This window comes from Melopsittacus undulatus, chromosome 13, assembly GCF_012275295.1.
Source record: "Melopsittacus undulatus isolate bMelUnd1 chromosome 13, bMelUnd1.mat.Z, whole genome shotgun sequence".
Lineage (NCBI taxonomy): Eukaryota > Metazoa > Chordata > Aves > Psittaciformes > Psittaculidae > Melopsittacus > Melopsittacus undulatus.
The window spans coordinates 4,936,976-4,963,488 of record NC_047539.1 but is presented as its reverse complement, the minus strand read 5'-3'; the positions used below and the strand labels follow the sequence as shown (position 1 = coordinate 4,963,488).

Below are 26,513 nucleotides of genomic sequence, written 5' to 3'. Positions count from 1 at the left end.
AGCCTGCTTGGGGACCCGTGGCTCCTGCAGACCCTGCCAGCCAACAGGTAGCAAATATGGGGCAAAAGGAGAGCATCCCTTCACACACAGGGACTCTGGCAACATTGCAGAGCTCCTCCTCACCTCCTGTCCCCACTTGCGCCACTGCCCCAGGACACTTGACTTGCAGCATCCAGCTCCATTGCCCCTACTCCTCACCCAGGATGCACCCTCCAAGTCAACAATAAAGTGCTCCCCAGTCCAGCCTAACCTTTAGTGCCAGAAGCAGCAGCTGGGAAGGCAGAAAGGGAAAGATGAGGCATTCTCTGCTGAGCCTTGCCAGCCACTAGGCACAGCAACTCCAGCCCTCACCTGCTGCTAACAGGAGCCAGCACACTCCTTAAGATGCAGAGCAGAGCCTGCAGGATCATGCTGTGACATGGAGCCGAGACAAGGGCTGCACCTACCCAGGGGTCTGCAACTGAACATGTCCTTGCTGCTGCCAGCAGCAGTCTCCCAGGGAGCTTTGTGCCATTGGAGAGAAGAATCATTGCAAAGGCAGATAAACAGCCATGGGCAAACACAGCCCTCTGCAGCTCTCCTTTCACTCCCTCCAAAAGCAACATGACATTTCCAGTACACTTATCTATGTCTGGTGGCACAGACCAACCTGCGGGATGACAGCCGAAGGCACAGCAGGAACAGCCCTGTTCCCACTCTGCCAGTAACAGGAGCCAGCACCAAACTGCTCTGCAGGATGGGGACTGCTCCCCAGGAGCAAAGTGGGGGTGAGGAAAGGAAGGAGGAGGCTGTAGAGGCAGCTACAACATGAATGGGGTTTCAAACACCATTTTGAGATGGAGTGCTCAACAAAACACAACACATTGAAGAACCTGGTCCTGATGCTCTCCAAAGGGCTGATTCTGGCATTCATGGGGATAAAAAAGCAGATGCAATCCCAAGCAGTCACCTTCAAAGACTGTTGTCAAGGCTGCTGGTGCCGGGTGCCTTGCATGGCTGCACAGAGCCTGCTGGCCTGGCAGACCAGCAAATCAATCAACCACTTCAGTTGTTTCACTGATTTATTGGCGTCCCTGTGCTATGATGGGGCCATCACCCCTCCTGCACCCAGCAGCAAAAAGGCAAGGAAGTCAGATCAGGGTAGTTACTGATGACACCCAAGTGGCCAGCTGAGTATGTCTGACCTCAGAACATGAATGTAACAAGCCCATTTAACCCCAGGCAACCAAGAGGCAGAATTTCTCAGACTGAAAAAGCTGTGAGTATTGCTGGGCCTGGGCAGGACAGAAATGAGCCTTTAGGAGTTACTTGTGAACCTCCTACAGGGCTCAACCACACAACTCAGCTGTGCCAGCACACCTGCTACAGCTCCTCAAGAAACCCAAACCAGCCTCTTGCTTCTGCCTTGGGAAATCATGGAGACAGGAGGCTGTGCTCCCAAGCACAGGGCTGAATCCTCCGCACACGGCAGCTGTAGAGCTCAGCATCATGGAAGGTTTATTTAAAGCCATGGAGGACATAAAAACTATAGTATAAAAGATATTAGAACAGTCTCCTGGGCCACGCCAGCCCCAGCTGAGTCCATGGAGTTCAGTCCTGTGGCAATGGAGCCTTTTTCGCTTTCTTTTTCTCCTTGGCTTTGCTCTGCTTCTGCTGGGGCTCCTGGCTGACACTCCCCTTGGTTTTCTTTGCAGCTGGAACCTGCTCGGCTTCATTGCTGCCATCACCTTTTCTTTTCCTGTTCAGGTTCTTTTTCTTCTTCTTCTTCTTGTGAGCCACAGCATCTCCTCCATTAACAGCAGCCTCCCCACTGCCTGCTGGTGCCACTCCGTTCTCCCTGACCTCTCTGTTCTGATTCTTGTGTTTGCTGCCACCAGGCACGAGGCCTTTCTTCTGCTTGGGGGTTTCTGTTCCCAGGGGCTGCTCTTCTGGGGCTGCTGGGTCTCCATCTTCACCAGCTGCTGGTGCTACCCCATTCTCCTTGATGCCTTTCTTGCGATTCTTGCGCTTCTTGCTCTCCGGCAGGAAGCCTTTCTTCTTCCTCTTAAGTGACTCTGTTTCCTGCTCTGGCTTATTGGCTGTCTTTTCTTTCTTGGGCTTCCTGCAGAGAGAACACCAAAGATCAAGAGCAACTTAATTTACAGCCAGGGAACAGTGTGATGATCCATGCGACAGGCAATCCACAAACAGACAGAAGCACAGGAAAGGTGCAAGGAAGCACAGGCATGCTGCAAGGAGGAATGTTATCCCTAGATGTGGTCCTCAGTCTGCACAGGGACTGGTTAATGAACAGCAGGAGCTGGACCAGGACTCAAGAAGGCACATGGAGATCTGAGGAAGAATCCCCATTCCACAGACGAGGCATCACTGTACTTAGCACCTTCTCAAGCATGCCTAGCCTGTGGCCCCATGCAAGGCTACTGAGACACTGTCTGCCTGTCCAAGGTGACAGCCCCAGGCCTTCACTGTCATCTTCCATCAAGAACCCCAAACAGACCTTTCCAATCTCATCTAGGCAGGCTTTGTGTGCACACAATACAGCTGCTGCTGCTCTCTGACAGAATCTGACAGCAACTTCACCACCACCCAGTCTATGCTGTTCTGCACCAGCTCAGTTCCCAGAGAGCTGTAAACCAGGCTCTAATTCCATGGCCTGGCTTTCAATGTTTCCTGGAGTTTTTCAAGCTGCATCTCTTCAGCATGGAAAACTGCTATCCTGACAACCTGATGTTAATGCTTCCCTCTCAGCACCACCACCAGGATCCTGTGCACAAACCAGACCTGCTGTGCACAAACATCTCTGTGCGTCATAGCAAGTTGGCACCAACAGCGACAGGAGACTGCACCCCTGAACCCCAAGCCCTTCCGTACAGAACATGCACAAGCTCATGTTTCCTACCTTAACAATCACCCTCCTAGCTGCAGTCTACTAGCTCCTAAACCAAGCCTTATCCTTGGGACAGCCCTGGCAGAACAATGCCAGGGAACCTGTGTGAGGCTGGAAAAGGTCCCAGGGTCATAAGGCTGGGTGAGGCCATTGTGCCCTGTTCAAGTCATTAGAAGGGGCCACAGCAGCTTCAGCTGCCTTGTACAATGCCTCCCTGGCCATGAACCCTCTCACAGTGAGCCACATGCCAGCATTTCCCTCAGAGCCTCTTGCTGGGCTGAGCTAGCACAGGCCAGGCCACCCGCAGCTCCCAGTCATGAGCAGAGCACCCAGCATTGCCCATGCTGTGTCTCACTAACTACTGCCAGCAGGAAGGAATAAAAGATCTTATACTTCATTTTTGCCCTGGAACAGAAGTCTAATCCAGCTGCTGTTTGACACACGAGCACTAAAGCATGAGCACTCAATGCTCCCCAGCTTTCAGAGCTGCAAGGCAACCACTCTAAGCACTGGGATGGGAAACCAGACACTAAGGAGCACAAAAATCACTGGAGAGGATCGAAGGTCCTGGCATGTACTCTCTGGCATCCAGTCACATTCCAGCACAGCTACTCATTCCCTCCAGCCTCACATTTGCAGAATCAATCCAAGAGTGCCTTGACGTTCTTTCTCTTCCTACTTCCCCACATCAATAAAGACAAGTTGGACGGGCAGTCAGTGCCCCAGGCAAGCCAAAAAAGCCAAAACAGCAAGCATATACATACGTATAATTCAGCCAACGCATGACATTCCAGTAGAGAGAGTCGAGACGTGCGGAATTCCCAATGCCTTCTGGCTGGTTCAGACCTAACAGCACTTTTTCCACCTCAGTCAGCTTCACGTGCAGATGCTGCAGAGGTAAGTACAAACAGACAGTCTGCAGAGTGAACTCAGAAGGGGCACTCAAACCCAGGCCATCCTCAGGATACGACTATGGTAGGAATAACCAATCCTGCCTGGCTCCTCCAAGCCACTGCCCTAAGCCCACTTGTAATACCACTACAATTTGGGGACAAAACCTGGTCAGTCACACCAGACCATATGGTACAGGGTTTGCTTGAAAACTGGGTCTCTAGCATGAGAGGCACCAGTCTGGCTCTAGAACTGTACTGGCATAAAGGGGACTGAAAGGTCCTTTGGTTCTCTTTCCTTTTCAGTCCATGGCTGGGAGCAGGGGGAGAAAACAAGTGACTATGTACTTAGCTAAAAGAAAAGCAGCAGCATCTTCTGCCTGGTTTCTAAAGCACACAGTCACGCTGCCTGTTCCATAACCCACTGGATAATTTCAGTAAAATCAGGCAGAAAGGAGTGTCTCAAAGGCCATTCAGTTCCTACAAGAGCCTTGGAAATAATCTCTCTCCTCCACCCACTTTCCTATTAGTTCTTCACAAAGAAACTGGCTCTGGTGTGAGCTCAGTGCTTATCAGTAGGAAACTGCACTTCAGCAATACTGCTGCTTGTGGTATTTTGCTCCAGTAAATAAGACCATGTTGGAGACTTAGTTTATCACCTACAGAAAACCTTCTCATGTTCAAAACAATCATTTTTCATTTGGGAAAACAAAGCTTCACTCCTGCTAATAAAGCCTCGGAATAAGTGTCAGGTTTGGGGAATCAGAATCTCTGGGGTTCAGTGGAGAGAGCAATCATTTGGAACAAAACCCACCTCACCCTCACTGCATCCCAGGCCATATTTCTGCTGATTAGAAAGGAGATGCCACGTATGTTTGTACAACACTGCACAAATCCTTCAATAAGCTCAGGGAGATCAGCTCATAAGAACTAAGGATCACTCCTGCAGACACAAGAGCTTTTCTGTCCTCAACCCCAGCCAGGCACTCCCTCAAGGGGTGGTACCTTTGGTAAGGAACGAGGTGGGATGCAGCAGTCACAAGGTAAAATCCAAGTATGACATTTAGAAGAGGCTTTGGTGGCATTCAGAACAACAGCCATTTGCACACATCAGGTCCTGCACTCACCTCCTCTGTCACCGTTTTGAGGAGCAAGTTCAACAGCTCGAAGCTCTTGGCAACTTTCTCTTTCTCAGCCTTCGGGATGCACTTGCCAACCGCTTTCAAACTCTGCAAATGAAACGAGGAGATTGGCATGCAGCACACGTTAAACAGGAAAACACATCACTCCTCTTGGGAGGGAGCAGAAAACAAGTGAGGAATGGCAGGATTAACCTGCCACACAACTTTGGAAAGGCTCAGGAGGGTACCTGGTGGCCACTGCTGATGCTCAGCTTAAGAAACAATGGACAAAAGAAGAGCAAACAGACCACAAACACACAACCTTGCTGCTCTCCAGTTCCTACACTAAAGCACAACCGGAGATGTGTTGCTGTCTCCTAGACAAAAACAGCAAAGACAGTGTCTCTATCCCCACTGTGCAAAGACCAGGAGGCTGCCAGACAACAGACCCACCTGAGGGATGTGTTGCTACTCAGCTGCAGAAGCTGGGATTTACACATAAAGCACTAATGCAAAAATCCATTAACACTTATGCTGAGGAAATCCCAGTTGCCAGCATTACAACAGGGCTTGTCAATCAAGCTTAAATTCACTGAAATGACTGAGAGAAAAACCTCATCAGTGTTCCCTTTATGTGCTGCAGGGTTTCTGAAACACTGAAAGGTCTGGCTTAGAGGAAAATCTCTCCAAAGACAGGTCAAATAATAGCCAGTTATTTACAAGTGGAGAAGGTCACAAAATAGCCATAAAAAGGTGGCTGGATCAAAGAAGTGACCCAATGGCTTGGGGGTGCTGATCCTCTGTCTACAGCTAGTCCATGCAGCCCAGTTACATGGTAGTTTTCTTCCCTGCTCTGTTTCTGTGGGGATGCACACACCACAGCAAGCCCCAGAGCTTGCACGGATTACACAAACGTCAGATAGGATTTGTAGGGACAAGCTTACTGTAGGCAGCAGCATTCCCCACCACAGGCTATTTCACTACGGAAGGCTGTACTTATGGCCAAGCCTGCCTTTGCATGGAATCTGAACAAGCCATCGCAGCCAACAGGCAAGACCCACCCCAGGCTCAGCATCCTCAGTTCCTCAGGCAACCTACATCATTGATAATTACTGCACCAAATCTCCACCCAGTGCTGGAGGGTCATAGTTCTCCAGGAGATGCAGTCTCTCCCATTAGACCACCTATTGCTTCTGCTCCATTTTAAAGAAGTAATTTTAAGGACTCTGAGCAAACCATTTTCCATCTATGTCAGCATAAAGCCAACAAATGAAGTAAAAATCCTCACAAACACTGAGAAAAGTAAGAAATTTATTGCCCAAAGCAAGCTCTTCAGTAATTGTGCTCACAACAGGCAAATAATGATGGCCAGCAAGAGCATAAGGACCACTTTTAGCAGATACAACTATTTCCTGACCAGGATGGTCAAGAAGCAGCCACCCATCCCCGTATCTGCACAGCATGGATGTGGGAATCTTTTCACACACCCAGCTGGGGTTCCTTGGGGTTGGGAGCATAGAAAATGGTTTTTCTTCCTCTGTCTGTCTGTCTGGACCCTAGGACAAGAAATGGAAAGGGAAGGGCTGCAGTTCTCTGGTTTCCGAGGTTCTCCTGCTGCCTGTATTAGAAAGCCACCATGTTCTGCTGGTTGGAATTCATACCACAGCTTCATCTGACTATCAATAACTTGCTAATTACTCTCCCCTGATACAGTGAGATGCACTGCAACTCTATTCCAGAGCCGTCATTAACCTACAAGGTCACACAATTCAACAGCCCTGAAGTCTCAGGTAAAATGAGAAACAAATAGAGGGGTGTGATTAAAACAGAAATAAATCTTGACATGTAGGATACAACACTCCATGGGCCATGTACACTCTGTTTATTAAGTTTACCACAAGAAATAATAATAACTATAATTATAATTATTAATAATAACATAGAAAAATATGATTTGCATTAAAATTTTCCTTGCAATTTGAAGAACAAGATATTGCCAGGGTAACAGGCATTACCTACGGTTAAAGCTGTCAGAGAGATCCTTACTTTGCTCAGTTGTGTACAAGTTGTGTGAGAGAACATCAGTACGGCCTGTCAGCTCTTAAGGACAAGAGAAACGAGGGCAGTGCTGTGCAAAGGAGCCAGTTGAAGGCAACTGTCATCTCATCTTTCTAATACACAACCTACAACCATTTCAGAATTGAGGTGTTAAAAATAAATCACATTTTCTCCCCCCTGTAGAGAAGTGATGGAGATGACTGCATTTAAATCACACTGGCTCGACTGCCTGTTCCTGCTGCCCACAACTGCCCTGATGCTTTGATGGGCTTGAAACAAATCATCCTAAAGTCAATAGAAAAGCCCCACAGCCCTGACCCCAGGGGCTGATTTTCACAAGTCTGAGAATAGTGTTCAAGTGCTTGTGAAGCTGGGACATGCCCAGCCAAGTTCATGCAGACCTGTAGAACGAAAAGGGTGGCTTGCCCAGCTGGAGAGAGAAGATACCACCGGTCTAGCGACATGAATGCTACAAGAATAAGCATCTGTATTAAAAGCAGTGTTTTGCATGAGTCTGGAAACACAGGCACAGTTCCACTAGCATAAATAGCCAGAAGCAACCCAGTACAACTTCAGTGATCTGCAAACAAATACCTCCCTACTGAAATGGATCACTTTTAAATAGCTTTTTAAAACCAGGAAGGAACAAGGAAGGGGGTATGAGTGGGTGGAGAAGCCAAAGGAGTAGCAGGTAATTCACAGAATGCACAAGTCTCTCTAGTCCAGAAGCAAAATGGATTTGCTTTAAGGAAACTGGATTCAGATAAAGTCTTCCTATTTCTCAACACGTGTCTTTTCCCTTTCCCTTCTGCTATAAAGGCTGTAAAAGAAATTTACTTCAAAGAGCACAAAACCACCAGCACCTCTGCATGTGGTATGGTTGAGACAGACAAGCATCCTCAAAGGCTTGAGTCCAATTCCTGCTCAGCTCCTGATCTCACCATCACTGCTCATTGTGCCTCCCATGACGCATTACATGAGATGGTATCTTCTGTCATGCGTCGCTTCACTCTCATCCTCCCAAAGCAGGGATTGCTTCCATGGGATTTGCATTAGCATGCAACATCGGAACAAACCATGCTGCACTGTGGATATGTAAAGGAAGCTGACTTTGGACCTGGAAAAGCTCTGGGGAACTGCTCCCAAGGAATGAAATTCCCAAGTCTCTTCAATGGGAACTGGATCCAAACTTCAAGTATTTGCCGTAACTTTTTGCTTTGCAAGGTATGCACCATTGTCTGCATGCTGTGGGTTCACAGAGCAGGATTGCTTTGGTCTGCTCCTCAATCAGCTACCCGAAAGATGCCACCCCAGCTGTATAGGTCAATCACTTTGCAGGCCTACCATGACTTCATGTGGGGAATGTACACAATACAGTCATAAAATTAAAGCAAAAACTATTCTGTTAACAGATGTCAAACTGCAACACATAGCAAGCATGCCTTAGAAAGAATAGTAGCATTTCAGTCATCTGCAGCATCCTTAGGAGAGCCTCAGATACTGATTAGATCACAAAGACTTGCGCAAGTTTGGCAACTATCTCCACTTTACATAGCAAGAGTGAGGCACAAAGCAGGGGTTTTCCTTCCAGCTATGCTACACGTCAATGGTGGAGGGTTAATGGAAAACCCAGAAGAACTTGTCTAACTACCTCTTCTGTGATTCTCTGCCATGTGCTGTTCACAAAGGTATCCAACTCTCCCTTCCGCTGCCCTCTGAAAGCACTACCAACCTGAGATGACCCAGTCACTCAATGCTAAAAGCAGAGAGACCACATAACATGTGCTCAACAGCTACACTTGCACCACTTGCTGTTTACATTTGTTTTCTCCTATTTCCTGCTTCTCTTACCCTGCTCCTTCAGTAAACAGCCAGACCTACCTTATAGGGAATCTCAGTTCCAGCTCACTAATACCTGTTATGGTTAATCATGCCTGTACATCTGAGCTGTCAGCAGATCTAGGCATGTCATTTTCCAAAAGGGAAAAATATGGAGGCAGTTTTCACTGCTAGAACTCCCATCTCATCTCAAGCCAATACAGCAATGTAGTTCCTGCTTCACCCTACATGGATTCAGCTGGCAGAGATGCTTTTGTTTTGTTAAACATGCTGCTTCCAAAAGCCTTTGGCTGATTCTGGTGAAGGGCTTCTCTGCTTCTCGGGTTCTACAAGGAGAACAGCACACCCACTGCATCTTATCAATCAATTTTCTTATATTCCTAATTCCTGTATTAAACATGGAGGTATCCCAACTACTGCAGGATCCAACCTCCATTCCATCCCTCACTGAACTTCACAGCGTTCTTTCACCTTCCCAAAGTATAAAAGAAGTTCTTTAGAGCACAGTAGGTGAATACCTGCAGTAATTGAGTCATACAAGTAGGACAGAGGGTTAGCAGCTAGCTAACCACACAGCTCCATGCCTCAGTTTCCCAGGTAGGTAGGATTTTAGTCTAAGACAAAGACTGCCCTGAAACTTGCCATACATCAGAAAGGGTGCATGCAGGTCTAGAGCCCAAGTCAGCATCCCAGCCAGTGCTGAGCCAAAGGCAGCATCCCAGCCACTGCCCAAAGTTCCCTTAAGGGAAGATGGCAATTAGTTGTTGCATGGAGCCAGGCAATGTTTCTGGAAGTCGCCACATTCACCCAAGCCTGCAACCTCTTCCTGCCTGCACCTCTGCCCCTTTCATAGGTACTATAGAGGAGGGGACACAAGACAAAGCTGTATCTCCAGAGTGTACAGGACTGTTCTGCTATGAAGGCACATTTCCCAGCTGGAAGTTTGAATGCCATTTAGTATTTATGCATTCCCAGCACGTCCTTCAGCCTGTTTTATTGCTGAAAACAAACAGCCCTTCCCCTCCGTGGGATCAGCCTGACAGATCCATCACTGCTCCATGAGCTGGCAGAGCCCAGCCAACCTACATTCTTTCCACACACTGCACTATCTCCATCCTTCCCCCTCCTCCCCCATAACAGACCTGATGCTGATGGATAAATGTGCAGCTTCATGGCTGAATACAGTGCCAAGTGTAGAACTGCAGAACACCTCCACCCACCCTGCACAACCTTACAGCAGCCCCTGGCACAGCCAAGGTTGCCAGGGTAAATCTCTTCTCCTGCAGCACTTAGCTCAGCAGAATTTCCACCCTAGTGAACAGCCACAGTCACAACAAGGTCTGACCTCAGCATGCTGACTGCTTCCACACTGCCTCTGACAGCTAAAGCTTCACCCTGGCTCCATGCAAGCCACAGTCCTGCTGGTGTGGCTCAGGTCCCTGTGCTGGAGTCACACAGAGGGGCCCCAGCAAGTGGGGTTTGGGCCCTGCAAGTGTGTGCCCATGACCTGAGCCAAAGCACGAGGTTTCCCACGTCAACATGGAGGTAAGGGGAGAGGTTTGGGAGGGGCACAGCCTTCCTCTGCTATGTAGAAGCTAATAACAAACTGACAACCAAATGAAGTATTTGAGTATTCTACATGCTCGTAGCTCCTGTTATTATCCAATGTAAGCATCCTCACCTCACCTGTAATTACGCTCACATTTCTCTGGAGAGGTAAGAAGTAAGCCAGCATCATTCCCTCCATCTCACAGAGAGGCCAGGTAAGATGATTGAATCATGCAGACCATGACAGAGCCAGGAATCAGCTCTAAGCTTCACAAAATCCAGAAAAGCCACCCCCAAACACTTTCTTGCATTACAATATTCACTATACAATAGAACCCAAGCTAGAACTTAGGGCTAAATCATGGAAGACAGAGGGAAGAGTATGCCTCTCCACACCAGTTTCCACCTCTGCACAGAGCCAGATCCGTTTCCATATTCACAAAGTACCCAAACACACAAGGAGAGGTTCTCAGCCACCCACCAGAACAACACAGCTCCTGCTGAGAGCACTTAAAGGGGGAATAAAAGCACAGACAGTCCCTCCCTCTGTTCTCTCTCACCAAGTTTCTGAAGACATAGTTCAAATGTTCACAACTTTATTCCTTGCATGTCTAAGAGAAACAAGTCATCGAGAAATGCTCACAAAGAGAAGATAACCACCAAGTTTCTGCTTGTCCCTGACCAACAGAGAGAGGGAAGGTGGAGGACAAAGCAAACCCACGTACTGAGGGGTATAAGTAAAGGGTATTTTTTGCAGTGTTTATTTTGGCTGTTATTAGAAGGAGGAGCCCACAATCCAGAAGCTATTCTCACAGAAAATGTCAATGCTTTCCCAAGTTTAAAGATCTGATTTTTGTTTTCCTCCATAGACCATACAAAAAAATGCAGCAGGGGAAAACCAACCAGGACAGCTGAGGAGACAGAGGAGAAATGAATTCTCCATAGAGACATCCAGTATTCTGAAAGCACGTCAAAGATATCAGTTAAATCACTGCTGGCCTCATTTTACAAGCTAAGAGGCTGAGAAAGGGCAATGAATTAAGAATTTATAAAGATGGACAGATACAAGTTCAGGCAATCTTCATGAAAAAAAATATGAAGAATGGCTTTTCCAGGGATTTGATGAAGTCACTGTTAATAATTTATCTCTCTACAAATTAAGACACCGATAATCAAATGTGCCCTTCAGAAACGAAGGGCATGTCTGCACTGGAAGGCTATACAGTATACCCATCCCTCTCCCCCTCACACATTCTGAGTGGCTCCAGATAGTTATTTTAAATCACTAACTGAACAACACAATAGCAACAAAACCCTCTAATGCCATACAGTAAAAGTCTTCAGAGAGCATACAATAACTTAGACACAAGTCTTGGAAAACAGGGCTTGGGTTATCTGTAACATTCCCTGCACAGGCCATGTAATCCCTTGTCTGTCTGCATTCACGACTGTGTCGGCTGCCTGCCCTGTCCAAGCAACCAGCTAAGTGGAAGGAAGCATCACATGTGTCATTAGGATAATGTCTATATTCATCTGAAGGTCTCCAATACTGGTGACCGTGAGTTTCTGGTCTTGCACTGAAGTTGGGTATCAGAGCCTGTGAACAGTTTTACATTCCAGGATGCTTTGATCCCATTTTGGTTTCAACCAACGAACCTGACCATTATCTGCTCTGCCCATCCCTTATGACACTGACAAAACAAGCACAGGGGAAAAAGAGCAGTAAAGTTCAGCCCTTCCTATGATGTACTCACTGCAGAAGAGACAAAGGAAACCCTCAGGAACCTGCTGTGTACAAGCCACAGAGATCAGTTTTAGCAAGGTTTCTGAGGGCTGTTTTGTTTTGGAGTTCTCAGCCATGAAAATAGACATTTTCTGGAATATTTGGCAAAATCCTTTCCCACTTCCCCCTGACTTTCATATGGTAACTGGGAGTTCCGGCATCAACTGGGAGTTACACAAAGCACCTCAGTTCAGGAGGGCAAGCCAGTCCCTGGGAAAGGGATGACAAAAAAAGGTACTGAAACAGCATACTCAGATCCTGTGCTTCCTGCTGCAATTCTGTCAGTGAGTGACTACAAAACTGGCACAGGTTTGAGATCACTCTAAGGCCAAGACAGCAATTTCATAACATATCAGAAAGAAAATGGAAATACATCTAACAGAGGGAACAAACACTAAAAGGTGCCCACAAAGCCAACTGGAAGTGCTGAAAGACTGAAGTGATGCACTTGATAGAGCCATAAAGATTGTGTGAGCCCTAGCATAAACCTCAGAGATCCTTCCCCAAATGGAGCAGCAGGTTCCTGCATTGAATGGGGAACTCGGGGCTCTCAGGTTCTGCCATTACCATCACTGCATGACTCCAAGCAGCCTGAACTCATAACTGCCACCATCCTCCTTAGATAACACAGGGACAGAGATTCCTATCTGAAGCCAACTTAAGAAACCTGCAGATTATCCATGTACAAAGGGGTCTCTGGCACGTCTCAGGAGACCCGAGTTTGATCCTTGGCTCAGCTCCCAGGCAAGCATGTCATCTGTAAAACAGGGCGAGCAACTTCAGTAAACTAAATACATTAGCTCTTGGGTTTCTGTGAAATACTTGCTCCATTACATCAACAACCCACTGGTTTGGATTTCCTTTGTAAAGCACATTGAGACCTACTGATAAAAGAACAAAGGTCTTGAAGAGGTTTCTGTCAGATACTGTAGGATCTCAGGTGAGCTCTGTCATTTACAAGATGAAGCAACTCTTTCTTTATCCTGTAAACACAACCCAGTCATCTAGACTCCCAACATCAGAATAAGCTTGTACAACTGCAGCAAGGTTCTCCTTTGTGTAAAGTAACTACATAGGTCTTGGGAAGCCCAAACTGTGCCAGGGCTTCCCCTGCTTCCTCACCTTTGCAGTCCAAGTGCTTGTGGACAAGGCTTCTGTCTAACTGATCCAGCAGAAGCCAAGAGCACCAACAGCAAGCAGGAGTCTCACAAGAGTAAGTCAACTCCAAAGTAACCATTAGGACATTAAGGCTTGCCTTGCTGACAGTAAGGAGATGGCAAACATGAATCCCTCATGGCCACGATGTATGTTTTATAAGCATGCTTAAGCACTTTGGGAACAAATGAGGTCAAGTTAGCTTATGTAAGCACAAAAGCCATTGCCTTGCAGCAGCCAGAGCTGCTATTTCAGGAAGCTGTCTCTTCACTGAAAGCTCCTGACCGTTGATTTCCCTCATCTGCCTCTTAGCCTTGCATGCATCGTTCAGTGATATCCAAGACCCGGTTCCAGTGCATATCACTGCCTAAAACCACCCGAGGCTCGCTGTTCCCCACCAAGTGATCTGCAGGTATGCAATGCAATCACCGAGGCAAGACCGAATAAGAAGGCAGACACCAGGAGACAGCATCCTATCCTCTCTCACAGCCTTGCACCTGCAACAGCAATCCTGTGCTCCAAACCAGCACCAGGGCTGCAGATCTAACCAAGGACACACAGAGCCTAGCAAAGGCTCCAGATGAGAGCTTCCTTGGGTACAATAACGCTGCTTGAGTTACCAGTGCACACCAGTATAGTCCGTTAAACAGCTGGCCCTCACAGCTTATTTCAGACTTCTCCTGGGTCAAAGAAAGCTATAAAATTCTCCATCATTTTCTTTCCTCTTAAAAGAGCTGTTTGTGAGGGATGGTGGCAGGAATGGCCAATGACAACAAATGCAAACCTTTCACCTGGGGCAATGAAACGTCACCTTTTTCCATAGCATCATGAATTACAGCTCAGAGTCCAGGTTCCCATGGGTAAGCACTTACATGCCAACATCTGCTTACTTCACATACCCACCTCCAAATCACAGCTAGCCTGGAATGACCCACTGAAGGCTCTGGTGAAAAGGGATGAGACTGAGCTGCAGGAGAAGCTTGCATCTACAGATGTCCTCCCTACCTTCTAGCTAAGCAGAGGCGTGTGGGACATCAGGGACAGAAAGGGCTATCATTGAGCCCAAGCTCTTGCCTAACAGTCCAAACAAACTCACCCCATAATTTCAACGTCAAGCCTGCAACTTCCACCCAACCTGCAGCTTCTCTTTCAGTCAAGTGCACAATCTCCACCTGGAGATTCAGCACTAATAAACTTGTCAGCAAGTTACTTTAATGGTGGATTACCCTCTGACAAATGCATACATTGTATAGATTCTAGATTTGCTCAGTTTCCAGCAACTAACTTTTGCTACCAAGGATTTTTTACCATCTCCAGAAGAGATCAGTCATGACATGAGTATAGGTCTACTACACCACAGAGCGCTGCGTGTTATTGCAGCTCTTACTCAGATAAGCAAGCATTTCTGTGCCACCAAAAAGACACAAAAGACCTTTTGCAGCTTTAGAAAGTTTTGCAGCACAAGTGTGAGCCTTTGGCTATGAATGAAAACTGTTACAGAGAATGCAAAGTTCTTGATCTTCCCTAATTACAGCAACATTTAAAGCTGTGCAGCTGCCCCAGCTCTAAAGAGCCATACCAGCACTGTGCCAGTGCAATGGAGGAGCAGGAGGATGGGAGACAAACCCCAGCACATCTGTGTCTACTACTCTGTTATGTCAGGGCTTTTACAGGCCAAAAGAGAACTAGAACCCATATGCCACTGCAGTTACCAGCATGGGAGGCTGCCCTACCTGCAGGGTATACCTTGGACAGCCCAAACAAACTGACAATATTTCCCAGGTATTTTTCTTTAAACACAGATGACCACAGAAATGAGAGGCACGAAGGATGCTCATTAAAATACTGATTGGGTTGCAAGATGCTCAACTTTCCCTGACAGGAACAACACAAAGGCATTGTAAGTGTTGGTGGTTTCCCAGTGAATCACCGAGTCCTGCAGGTATTCAGCTGCTAGAGAGAAACAGAGATGACCTGGATGGGAGGAGCGGCACGTTTTATGTAGCTGGAAAAGAAAATCATACCTAACTCCACCCATTGGATTCCTGATGTAATCATTAAACAGAAGCTGTTTAATGAAACCCAGGATCAGTTGCTTCCTTGAGAATCATTAACAGCACCTCTGAATTCCTTACCTTGCTTAGATTTTGCACCTCCTTGACAAAAGAGAACAGAGCTAATCGTTCTGTTCCAATATAGTAAATTATGGAATGGCTTAAATTACCATGTAAGCAGCATTTAAAGATGAATGCGAGCTACACTTCGGAAGAGTTTAATACTACAGTTACGTAGGAACACCAAGGCTGGAATCTCCCATGTCATCAAGTTTAGTCACCACACCACACCATTAATCTGGTTGCTTGGGTCCTGCCACGTCAATCCATGAGGATATAATTGAATGGTATCTTCTTCCTCAGTCTTCTGCCCTGCAGATCACCTCCCCTAGAACAGCTGCACCCAAAAACTGTCTTCAGGTGCAGTCTGCATCTGCTACTGAATCAGAAGCCCAGTTTTTTTCTGTACCAATGTATTTTAAGGTTTCCCTGACAAACAGTATCAGTGAGGGAGTCTGGTCCAGAAGGTCTCCAACGCACTAGGAGTCAAAAGCCTAGAGCACCTCAGCTCTATGTCTTTGGCCCTGAAGTTCATATCCATAATACCTGCTCACTAAAAATTCATTTTTAAAACCACCTTGAATTGATCTTTATGAGTGTATTCCCTAAACCTTGAGCTCTGCTTCCCAGATCCACACACAGGGGCCACACTTCTTGCAGCTGGTGAAAATATACCTAGCAGCCGTGTTACGAGAATGCTGTGATCCCAGTGGACACTACTCAGACCTGGCACACACAGGCACAACCCCTCCAAGATCAGTTAAGCCGAGCACAGCTGCAGAATTCAGCCCTTTGAACAAGCACCCCATTAGGTGCTATCTATACATTTAACATGTTGAAGCTTGTTACCTTTGTCACTTGGCTGATGCTTTCTCTTATCAATTCCTCCCACTCCTCCTCTGTCATGAAGAGCTTCAGTTCACGACGTAGCAGAACGTTCCGGAGAAGCAAACAGGCCTGGGCCTGAAAGAGAAAGGGGAGAGGAGATGTGGAAAGTCTGCACTCTCTAGGAAGGTGTTAGCAATGCAAATACCCCACTGAGGCAAACAGCTCAGCCCAGTATGCAGGGAATGCCATGTTCCAGATGCCACATATCCTCCCCAACATGTATGCTACCCTGCTAGAAAACATTCTCTAGATCCTAACAGGAGACAGGGTAGTGGGCTCTGGCTGAGAAGGTCAAGGAGCAGTGGAGGGATCACGCCACTTCTAGATTTAGGCATTAATGTCCAAAACAAGTCTTAGTAGCTTCTCCAAGTGCATCACGTTCAGTCTCCAGGAGTCTTGGGGCAGCCCTTTGTGTGACTGTACCCTTTACCCTGATGAATGCAGGAGGCACAAATAAACACAAATAAAAGCTGGCAGATTAGCAAATGCTTCATTTCAAAGGAAACCTAGATGGAAACTGCTGTTCAGAGCAGCACTCAGCCTTGCCCTGGAGCCAAAGTTGCTCATTAAGCCTCTACATCAACACAGCAATGAAAAGGGTAGCCACTAGAAAACCAACAGTAATCTGCAATCTTCTTACAAGCCCTTTTCTGTTCCAGAACTTCTATTTTAAGGCTTTCTTAGGTACATGAAAAACACCGCAATAGACAAAAGCAAATGACAGAGATGTACAGAGTACACTAATGAGGATTAGTGCCAACAGTTTAGAGGATTTAAAGGGAGATTTTTTGTAGCAGCACAGAGTTAGCAAGCAAACTCTACACACATATGAAGAAAAAGTGTTGCCTCCAGCTGCTATCACACAGAAGGAAATTGAATGTGGGGATAAATACCAAAACTCATCGGGAATTACGTCAAGAGTTAATCTTGTCCAAAGAAAGCAAGAGCTGCTTGTTTTAACCACTCACTGCAACTGAACCCACCCTACAGAAAACAACCAAGCAGAGTCCATAAAACTCCTTATCAAAGACACCATTGAGATTAAAAGTCTAAAAGCCTCAAGAGAAAATGCAGTCTGGTGATACCCAACCTGGCCTCCAAATAGCCTTTGGGTCTATAGGAAGCAACCTGGAAAATATGTAGCAAGAGACTAAAAACTGGCCATATGGTACCCACTCTTCTTCTGCAGCATTTTTAGGGAACTATTTAATGAAGAACTCAAAGGGAAGGAAGAGAAGAAATCCCTGGATCTCCTGAGAGCAGTAAGAGCGTCCAAAGTTGTAGGCAGTCAAATAGAACACCTCACAAGCTAAGAGAGGTTTGTGTTTCCCATACAACATATTCCAGGTGTCTGGGAGGAACAGGACACTGAATACACGTCCCCCACCAGACAATCCCAGCCCTTGTACTCGTGTTACAACAGAGTAATGTCACACATCTGTGTCAACTTCCCTCCAGTTTGCACCAGTGGAGGGAATTATCCAAATAGAGTGAGTTTTCACATTCTGCTCTTTACTCATGGAAGAAAATGCAGCAGGGAACCAAGGAGGCTACGTCAGAAGATTTATGTTGACTTAATGAGGGAGAGCACCCTGATGCCATGTTCAAGGCAGGCAAGCTTGCACATTCCTTTTTATTATGTGGAAGCTGTGTCTTACAGAACAAATTATGGCATGTACCAAATGTAGTGGAAAGTCACTTCAGTGCAATTAAAAAGAGAACGTGACCCTCAGAGTAGATAAAAGGCTGTAATTCATTGTGAAAGGCTCAGGCAGGGTCATAAACCTCAAGGCACCATCTCTTCTTTGACAATTACAAAAGCAAATGGGTGCAAAAACCAGAGAAGGGTCCTGTTAAGTTATCCTTATAGTACCTCAGGACTACAGATTTACCCAGAAGGTGAACAGGACCAGAGGTAACATCAATAAGGGCCTGCTCAGGAACTGTACCAGTCGGGGGGGGGGAGCACTGCATGTCAGTGAGGATAAGAAATGGGAAGAAATCAAAGCCACCCAAAGGAACAAGGAGCTCTGAAGACCCGAGACTCAAATGCTGGACTGAGAGAACAGCCCCTGAATGGAACCTAGTCCTCAGTAAGCACTAGGCTTGACAATGGTTTTAAAAGAAAAGATAAACCCCCACTGAACATTCCCTTCTGCATGTCATAGATGAGAAAGTCAAACCAGCAGTTATCTGAGAGCCCTGGCTGGTGCTATCACTCTTTAGCAATTGTATCACACTCATAGCTTTCTTGCCTCCAGCCTGTATATTAGGTACAAGAAAATATGTTTTGAGTTTCACATAATTAAAACACTGATATTGCTGTACTCAACACAATCCTGTGTTTCCTGATTGTTTTGTAACCCAATGATAATGGAATACTAAGCATGAACAACTTTTCTCATTTGAAAGAAGAAAAAGAAAAGATTTACTTGCTGGTTGAAATAAAATTTGGCTTAAGAACATCTCAGTCAGAGAGCAAACGTGACACAAATAATTACAAGCTCCTCAGTACTTTTACCATGCTATGCTGTAGTTTAAGGTTATCATGTTCATCCCAGAGTCAGCAAATCTTGTATTCCTAGAGCTAGTTGTTAACACATAGCTCATGTATAACCTATTTACCCAGAGCAAACTGCACAGTTAAACAGCATAAGTTAAACTACAGGGAGAGGAACTGACATCAGTGGGGTCAGCCAGAAAAACCAGGGGCAGAACCAATAGGAAAACCCAGTTCTTCAATCCCAGTCCAAGGGTAAACCCAGTAAAAAACCAGCATTTCCCACTTCCCCCACTGATGCCATCCCACCTCAGCAAAACAGGACAGGCACCAAGTCTCTTCTCTAGAAAGAGGTGCAACCATCACACCTTCCTCACAGCATCTCTCAGCATGTGAAGAAGGATCCTGGATGTCATCAGAAGACTGTTTTCTCCAAGTACATTTATTCAATGAGCAACCTAGCAACCAGGACCACAGAGCTGCCCCATCACCATGGAAAGTAACAGTCCTCAGCAATGGCTTCTCAGACACAACTTCATCTGTGAGGGCTGAGAAACATCAAACCACTGGCTGGAAAGGCAGGAAACAGCTCCTCATAGATTAGTCCCCTGCAGGATTCACATAAAGGATGTTAAATACTCAAAGAGGAATCACTTTCATGACCTGCAGGAGCTTCACCAGGTAACATACACTTCCTCACCTGATGTAAGAGGGGTTAAGAGTATCAGCATTTTGCAGAAGGGAATATCCAAAGTAAGTCAGATCTCTATTTCCTTGCGAACATGAAGAAAGAGCTCTCTCTTTCCAATTAATTTTCCTTGATTTATCTTCTCAAATACATGGACACAATGCAGCTGAAAGCAGACACGACAGAAGTGTGTGCATCTATGCATTTGGAAGTGCATATCATCTCCCCCTCGCACCACATTTTACCACAAGTCATCTTACTTGTCCCTCCTGGCACATCACACCAGCTGGTTTTGGGAACCAGACACTCATTCCATGAAAACAGCCTCAGAAAAAACGAGGCCATCTCCTGGAATGAGGCTCTTCCCATTGCCACTTCACACACCACAACTTCTGTGACAATATTATGCATGTAACTTTGACAATGTAATGCAAAAAAGATCCTTCAGAAATGAAAAGGTCACAAAATCTCCCTATTTTCTGCTAAACAGAGGCTTTAATGTGTGCGCATACTGGACCAAAAAATACCTGTCCTGTATTATATACCTGTAGTGCAAGAGGACGACATGAATGCAAGTACGCAAGGTGTTTCCATCCACACACATTTAAAATAAACAATAGAAGCAGCATTTTACAGGCTTGTGCTTGAAGACAGAAGCCTTCTCCCTGCTGAGCAGTAGGGAAAAGAAACAGTAGTAAAAACAACCTTTCCAGTGCACGTCTGATCCCTGCCTAGTTTCTTACAGCTTCCTCAGAAGCATCTGGGACATGTTCACTACAGGAGGCCCTGACCTTACATAAACAGCCAATTCCTACTTCCTTACTAAGACCTTTGAAGACCCAGGCCACACACAGAACACCTTAGGGGATGCAGGATGCCCCAGCTAGTTCAGACCTTCTGCATCAGAACACTATCAACCCCATAATTTCTTACAATACATCATTTACCCGTAACATGTTCATGATGAGTCTTTTATACATGATACAGGGATCATCTGCATATTTTGCCATCCCAACACAGACCAGCAAAGTATTTGCTCCACAACTCCCCAGTTCTGTGGCTGTCCCCCCTGCCCTCCCCAGCATCACTGGTACCCTGGAATGTCCTACAAGCACTTGGCTATTTTGGAGGAGAGTATCAGAGGATTCTCTGCCTTTTCCCAGCGCCAAGTCAAGCCTGCTGCACTCTCGACAGCCCTAAGACAGAGCCAAGTATTATCAACACTTCACAAATGGACAGAAACAGCAGAAGACCCAAGAGTCCCAGCTACCAAACTCCAGTGAAGTGCAGAAGAGGAAGTTGTTGCCCCTCCATATACACAACCTCTGAAATGAGAATGTGTCAGAAGAGTTACAAGCAGTTGACAGCCACATTAGAGCTCTTCATTAAGGGTGGAGAATTCACAAGCCCATCCTGTGCCCTAGGAGCCCCTCACTTGCCCAACCTTTTCTCCTTAATGTCTCTTTCTAAAGAGATGTTATAGTAAATATACACAAAGTAGTAAAAAAAAACCCAAATAAGTGAAGTCTATTCAAGCAAGGATACTAGATACATGCACACACTCCTACATATATCTATCAAGTGTATGACTAAACAAGGCAGAGACGCTCATTATCAGTCTATGTGGGAGAAGAGAACAAACAGTAACTAACTTCAGCACTGACCCTGTGGTTTTCTGCCAGCTCTATTACTTTATTCCTTGTCTACAACGATTACACACAATGCCATTTAGCATAAACTCAAGTTTTCGTTATTGAAAGCAAGTTTCTAACACAGGCATAGTAGCCATGTAGGTCAGTAACTCAAGATTTCTTTCTGAACCAGTAAATGTGCTCACTGCAGTAACCAAGATGTGCTGGTAATTCCCAGATGTGCTCACCTACCTTATTGAGATGCTAAGAAGGAATGCAAGCTGGCAGGGTTGATGGCTTATGCAACCTACCTTTACCCTTCACAGCAAAGGACAAGACATACAGCCTGACTATTAAAAATGGCAAGCAATGGATTAACCCCTACCAATACAGCCACTGTTCTCTTCTTGAAAACAAGTATCTTGCAAAGGCGTAGTAGCCATGTATGTCAGAAGAGCAGATCTCCTCAGTCACCATCCAGGTGAACTGGATGGAGGTGAATAGATCTATTACAGATTCATGGAATGCTTTGGGTTGGAAGGGATCTTAAAGCTCCTCCAGCTCCAACCCCTGCCACGGACAGGGACCCCTTCCACTGGAGCAGCTGCTCCAAGCTCCTGTGTCCAACCTGGCCTTGAGCACTGCCAGGGATGGGGCAGCCACAGCTTCTCTGGGCACCCTGTGCCAGCGCCTCAGCACCCTCACAGGGAAGAGCTTCTGCCTAAGATCCCATCAAGATGGATTTTCCCCACCTTATGCCTATCATTTATGCATTGTGGGCACAATTTTATCAACATGACGGATGTCACCAGCATGGCAAGAGCTTCTTTTTCCCTTTATATATATTATAAATATAGGAAATGTTACGTGGAAAAACTGCAAGTTTGTACAGCTCAAATATATCTTTAGAACTGAAGAAGCATCAGGAGCTTTAGTGTTATCATCATTTCACTTCTCTTACTAGTCCAGGAGGCAAAAATATGTAGGTGATATCACACCATACAGGCTACTGGTATTTCAGAGCACTGACGTCTCCCTTCTGCCACACACACTACAGCAGCAAAGCTACAGCATAACCTGACCTGCCAGCACATCTGATTCAGTGCCAGCACACGTTATAAACCAGCAGCTCTCAGCATGTAATCCTCAGCATTAAGACTATTCTACAACCATAGGGATATGGCATAAAGTAATTGCACTTCTAGAAATTCTCACCTACAAAGCCCTTTGAGACCGAATCACATGAATCACAAATTGCATTTGTGACAAATACCACCAGAAAAGCTGGGATAAAAGAAAACATGCCAAGAATACGGGAAAATTCTAAAGAAGCTTTGAAGACTCAAACAATGAAATCAATTCCTCACCTATCTGCAATTCATTACCTGTCTTTAAAAAAGCAAACAACCTCCTCCCAAACCCAACCTCACGACAAGCTGCAGCTTATAGGACTGTTGGTTATAGGAGAGTAACCTGTTGTTTCTTACCACAGTGCAGGATATCCAGAGCACCACAGCAAGTCTCTTCCAATTACTGTCAAAGCTTTGTGAAGAGAGAACAAGCAGCATGTGAAGCCATGAGTCAAGTGCCAATCTAGCCCCAGTTAAATTATTCTATTTTCATATCTACATTGTATCTGGGATGGAGATAAAGGCTCCAACAAAGCAGTCTTGACTTTCAGGGCTTGCTTTTCATTTCTCTACCAAGTTGTTTCATACATTTGAGCATTTCTGAGCCTAAAAGCTACAAGTCTGTTTGATAACAGTTTGGCAGCAGAAGCCAAGTTCACAACAGCCTCAAAGCTTGTTCAAAAGGGCAAATTAAAAGACGGGAAAGTGACTAAGACTCACAGTAATGGCACTCCAATCTCCGTACAGCAAAATCACAAAAGGCTCAGAAGCAATGGCAGTTTCATGTGTGCTATATACATAGACATGCATATATATATATATATGCAAGTTTCCTACCCTTCCTTGACACATTATAATCAGAACGAGAAAAGACTGAGCACTCCAACACTGTGGACAAGACTTCTTGGCTGAGAACTGTCATGACAGTATTTCACAGAGGACTTAAACTCGTGACTAACTTAAATCTCTGAAGTTTCACATAGCCTGTTAACCTCAACAGGACCAGGCTGCAGATTCTCTGGGGGAGGTGAGAAGATGGAAAACCAGGATTCTTTCCAAAGTTAAGGATAAACAAACAAATACCCTTCAAGATCCTTCACTCACTGAAGCACCAAAAGCCAATGCTTTACTTAAAACATACAAATCCTATGATAAAACTTATTGAAAGGCTTTAAAATAGTGAAACCCAAAGGTGATTAAGAAACATTTGTGAAATCAGTCTTCCTCCATCCAAAGGCAGTGACTGCAGTATTTCACACATGGCACACGCACGTTCTACATATACATATTTCAAACTCAAGGGCAAGGGAGGATAAGGCAAAGCCACGGCTGTGGCTGAAGACAACGATTTTTGAGAGCAGAAAGTATTCTTCATCTCCCTTTCCACTGCTGAAACAAGCTGCACACAAGCAGTCGAGCCAAGAGCCTCATTCAGCAGCGATCTAAAAGGTTGCAGAGCAGAAAGTGCAGTGCTTTTGGGAGAAGCAAGACTCTCATGACAAAAACTGCCCATGCTAGGACACTTGAGCACCTCTATAACTATCTCTTGGTTTAAGAATGTGCTGCGAATGCTCCAAGGCAGAGCAGTGCCCAGGTTGTGTAGCCAGCTCTCAGTAAAAAGCTGTGTGGTCCATCGCTGGATCTCCTGATGCCTGCAAACGAAGTCAGAGAGAGCTCATGCTGGCCAAGGAAAGACCACGAACATCTCATCTGTGTGATCATCTGGCTCAGGAGCTGAATTCAGTATTTCCTGCTACAATTCAGTGTCTTCAGACTAATCACAGAATGGTTTGGGTTGGAAGGGACCTTAAAGCTCATCCACTTCCATCCCCCTGCCATGGGAAGGGACAACTTCCACTAGAGCAGGTTGCTCCAAGCCCTGTCCAACCTGGCCTTGAACACTGCCAGGGATCAGCACTTTCGAGACGTTTTCTCAGCCAGCCTTGATGCAGTCCAATAAATACTGTTGTCTGAGGGAGGCAGAACATGAGCAGGGTACAATGTGGCCAGCACAGAAGCTGTCCTACCAGACACCAGTTTCCAAGTCTGCAGCTTTGCCCTCCTGCCTCCAGAAACAGACCCAGCACAATAATGCAGTAGAAGTAACCACGAATCAGATTTCCCCCATCCACCAACCAGCACCTCCTGCTCCCATCCTTTCCTGTGCACCAACTGCCATGCTCTGGGCCAGAAGGGAGTTTCCTCCCAGCCCTTCCTTAGTCTGGCCTTGCCAAAAAGAACCCCACCAAACAGGAGATTTACAAGTCCAGGAACAAAATTCTCCTTGCCAAAAAGTGATCAAAACCAATGATATTTTACAGCTTAAATTAAACTCCTGCAACAAATGGATGAGAAAAATTTTGCAAGGCTGGTTAATTACAACATGTAAAGCATTTAAGTGACACCTAAATCACATTTTACAACCTTAAGTGAAAAAAGCAATCTTACTCGGTGTAACTCCCACCAAGCATCCTAGGTCATCAAGCTCCTGAAATTGTGTTTGACAATAAGGCACCCTGCACTGCAACCCATTTTGATGCAAAGCAGATTGTACCTGTTCTTTCTCCTTGGTAAAAAAGCAGATTTCCACAGATGTGGCAGGATTCTTTCCATCCAGGAACCTTTAAACAACTCCCAGCAGCTTGCATATTTGTCCATTGAAAAGACTTGTCACACACAGGACATTTTGCTCATTTGATCAGCATCATCTAAATGATCTGTTTAGGCCTTATTGAATACAGATTCTCAATAAACTCTGTTGGGTTTGTGAGGGTTTTATGTTAACTTTCATTTGGCTCTGAAACAGCCAACATCTCTCCCTCTAGTTTCTAAATAAGCTAAACAGTTGTTTGCAAACACAAGGGTTTGTGTCCTCTTAAGCTGTTGGAATTCCTAGTGCAGGACAACTTCCCAGTCACTATCTCAGCAATAGAAAAATGGGAAAGCAACTATCTGCTAGGTAGGTAGCAGGGGAATTGGGTCTTTCAGCTCCATGGGAGAGGCTCAAGACCAGTGAGTCAGGGATGGTGGAAACTCTTGATAAAACACCTGGAAGTAGAGAAAAACCAAATGCACAGGATGTGATGACACACTCAGCCCATTTCATGAGCTCTGCTGTTGGGTTTGAGGTTTTACTACCCCACTAACTGAGAAAGAACAAAGCTCCCTGGAAGATGGCAACTGAAACAAAACTGACCATGAAGAAATCTCCATCTTTGTACCCCTCCTACTGACTCCTTTCTTCTCTTTAGTTTTATTATCTTAAACCTTTTCACCTGTGGCTCCGATGTCCTGATTTAAGCAGCAGCAATGAGAAGTTAAGAAAGCTATACAATTCTACTACTATTCCCCAGGCTCTGAACAGCAGCTGTTGCATCGATCAGATGGGCTGTTAACTTCATTCTGCTCTCTGAGCACTTGTCTATACTACAGAAGGTTTTATCACATTAGCTACGCTGCGCATCCTCCTCCTCCACAACATGGGAAATGCTATTGCAAGACACGAGCACGTAAACCACCACCGCTCAATCTGGCTGAAAATGCAGAATGAGCTAGAGGCCATAGAAATGCAGCTGCACCTACACAAGGTATGTCAGCCTTAGCCCTACAGGTACAACAGTCACTGCCTTCAATGCCAAAGTCTGTTTTTTTTACCAGCACTTGAGCCAGCAGGAAACCCAGGACTAGCAATCGAGACAGTAGAGCAGCCTGCCTGCAGAGCAGGGTATACACACAGCACTCACATACAGCTTTCTTTATGCCCTAAAACATCATTACTTGATTTGTTTAATCAGGGACTCCACAAATCCTGTTCTCTCCATTGCTGCTCAGGAGTGGATTTCTTTCCACTCCTTTGCCAACAGTGTTCAGAAGGATGTTCCTGTTAGAGCAAAAGCCTCATCTTGCCCTTGCCTAAAGAGAGGAGCCCATTTATGAGATCTTGCTTGCTCAAGGACATGCAACAGGACATTTGTGCCCAATAAAAGTGGGCACAGGCAGAGCTGCTTCCTTCAGCACTGTTCTGATGGCAGCTGGGAAAGGAGGGGGAGGGAACTCATTAAATAATAATTAAAAAGAAAACAAAAATCAAAGCTCCCTCCTACGGTCACCACAATCTAACAAGAACTAGTGACACAAATGAGATGTTGCTAGATTGTAAAGGCAGCAGAAATGAGTCAGTACACACAGGGAGAAGATTTGACACTGTAAAAGGTATCTGCACATTAAACACTGGGCTTCACTGGCAGGCTTTCTGCCCCAGATGAAGGCTCTGCAGGACAT

The 26,513-nt window shown here is 45.8% G+C and overlaps 1 protein-coding gene across 1 annotated transcript in view; it reads right to left on the bottom strand.

Annotated features, from left to right (window-relative positions):
• Positions 1 to 1,480: 1,480 nt before the first annotated feature.
• The window catches only part of MYBBP1A (MYB binding protein 1a), a 56,799-nt gene continuing 31,766 nt past the window's right edge, over positions 1,481 to 26,513 (bottom strand). Inside the window, exons 24-27 of the mRNA XM_034069025.1 lie at positions 16,245 to 16,358; positions 4,905 to 5,006; positions 3,652 to 3,776; positions 1,481 to 2,101 (exon numbers count right to left, since the gene is read on the bottom strand). Of these exons, the coding sequence (XP_033924916.1) occupies positions 1,591 to 2,101; positions 3,652 to 3,776; positions 4,905 to 5,006; positions 16,245 to 16,358 (852 nt within the window). The 3' untranslated portion in view covers positions 1,481 to 1,590. The remainder of the gene's footprint in view (positions 2,102 to 3,651; positions 3,777 to 4,904; positions 5,007 to 16,244; positions 16,359 to 26,513) is intronic.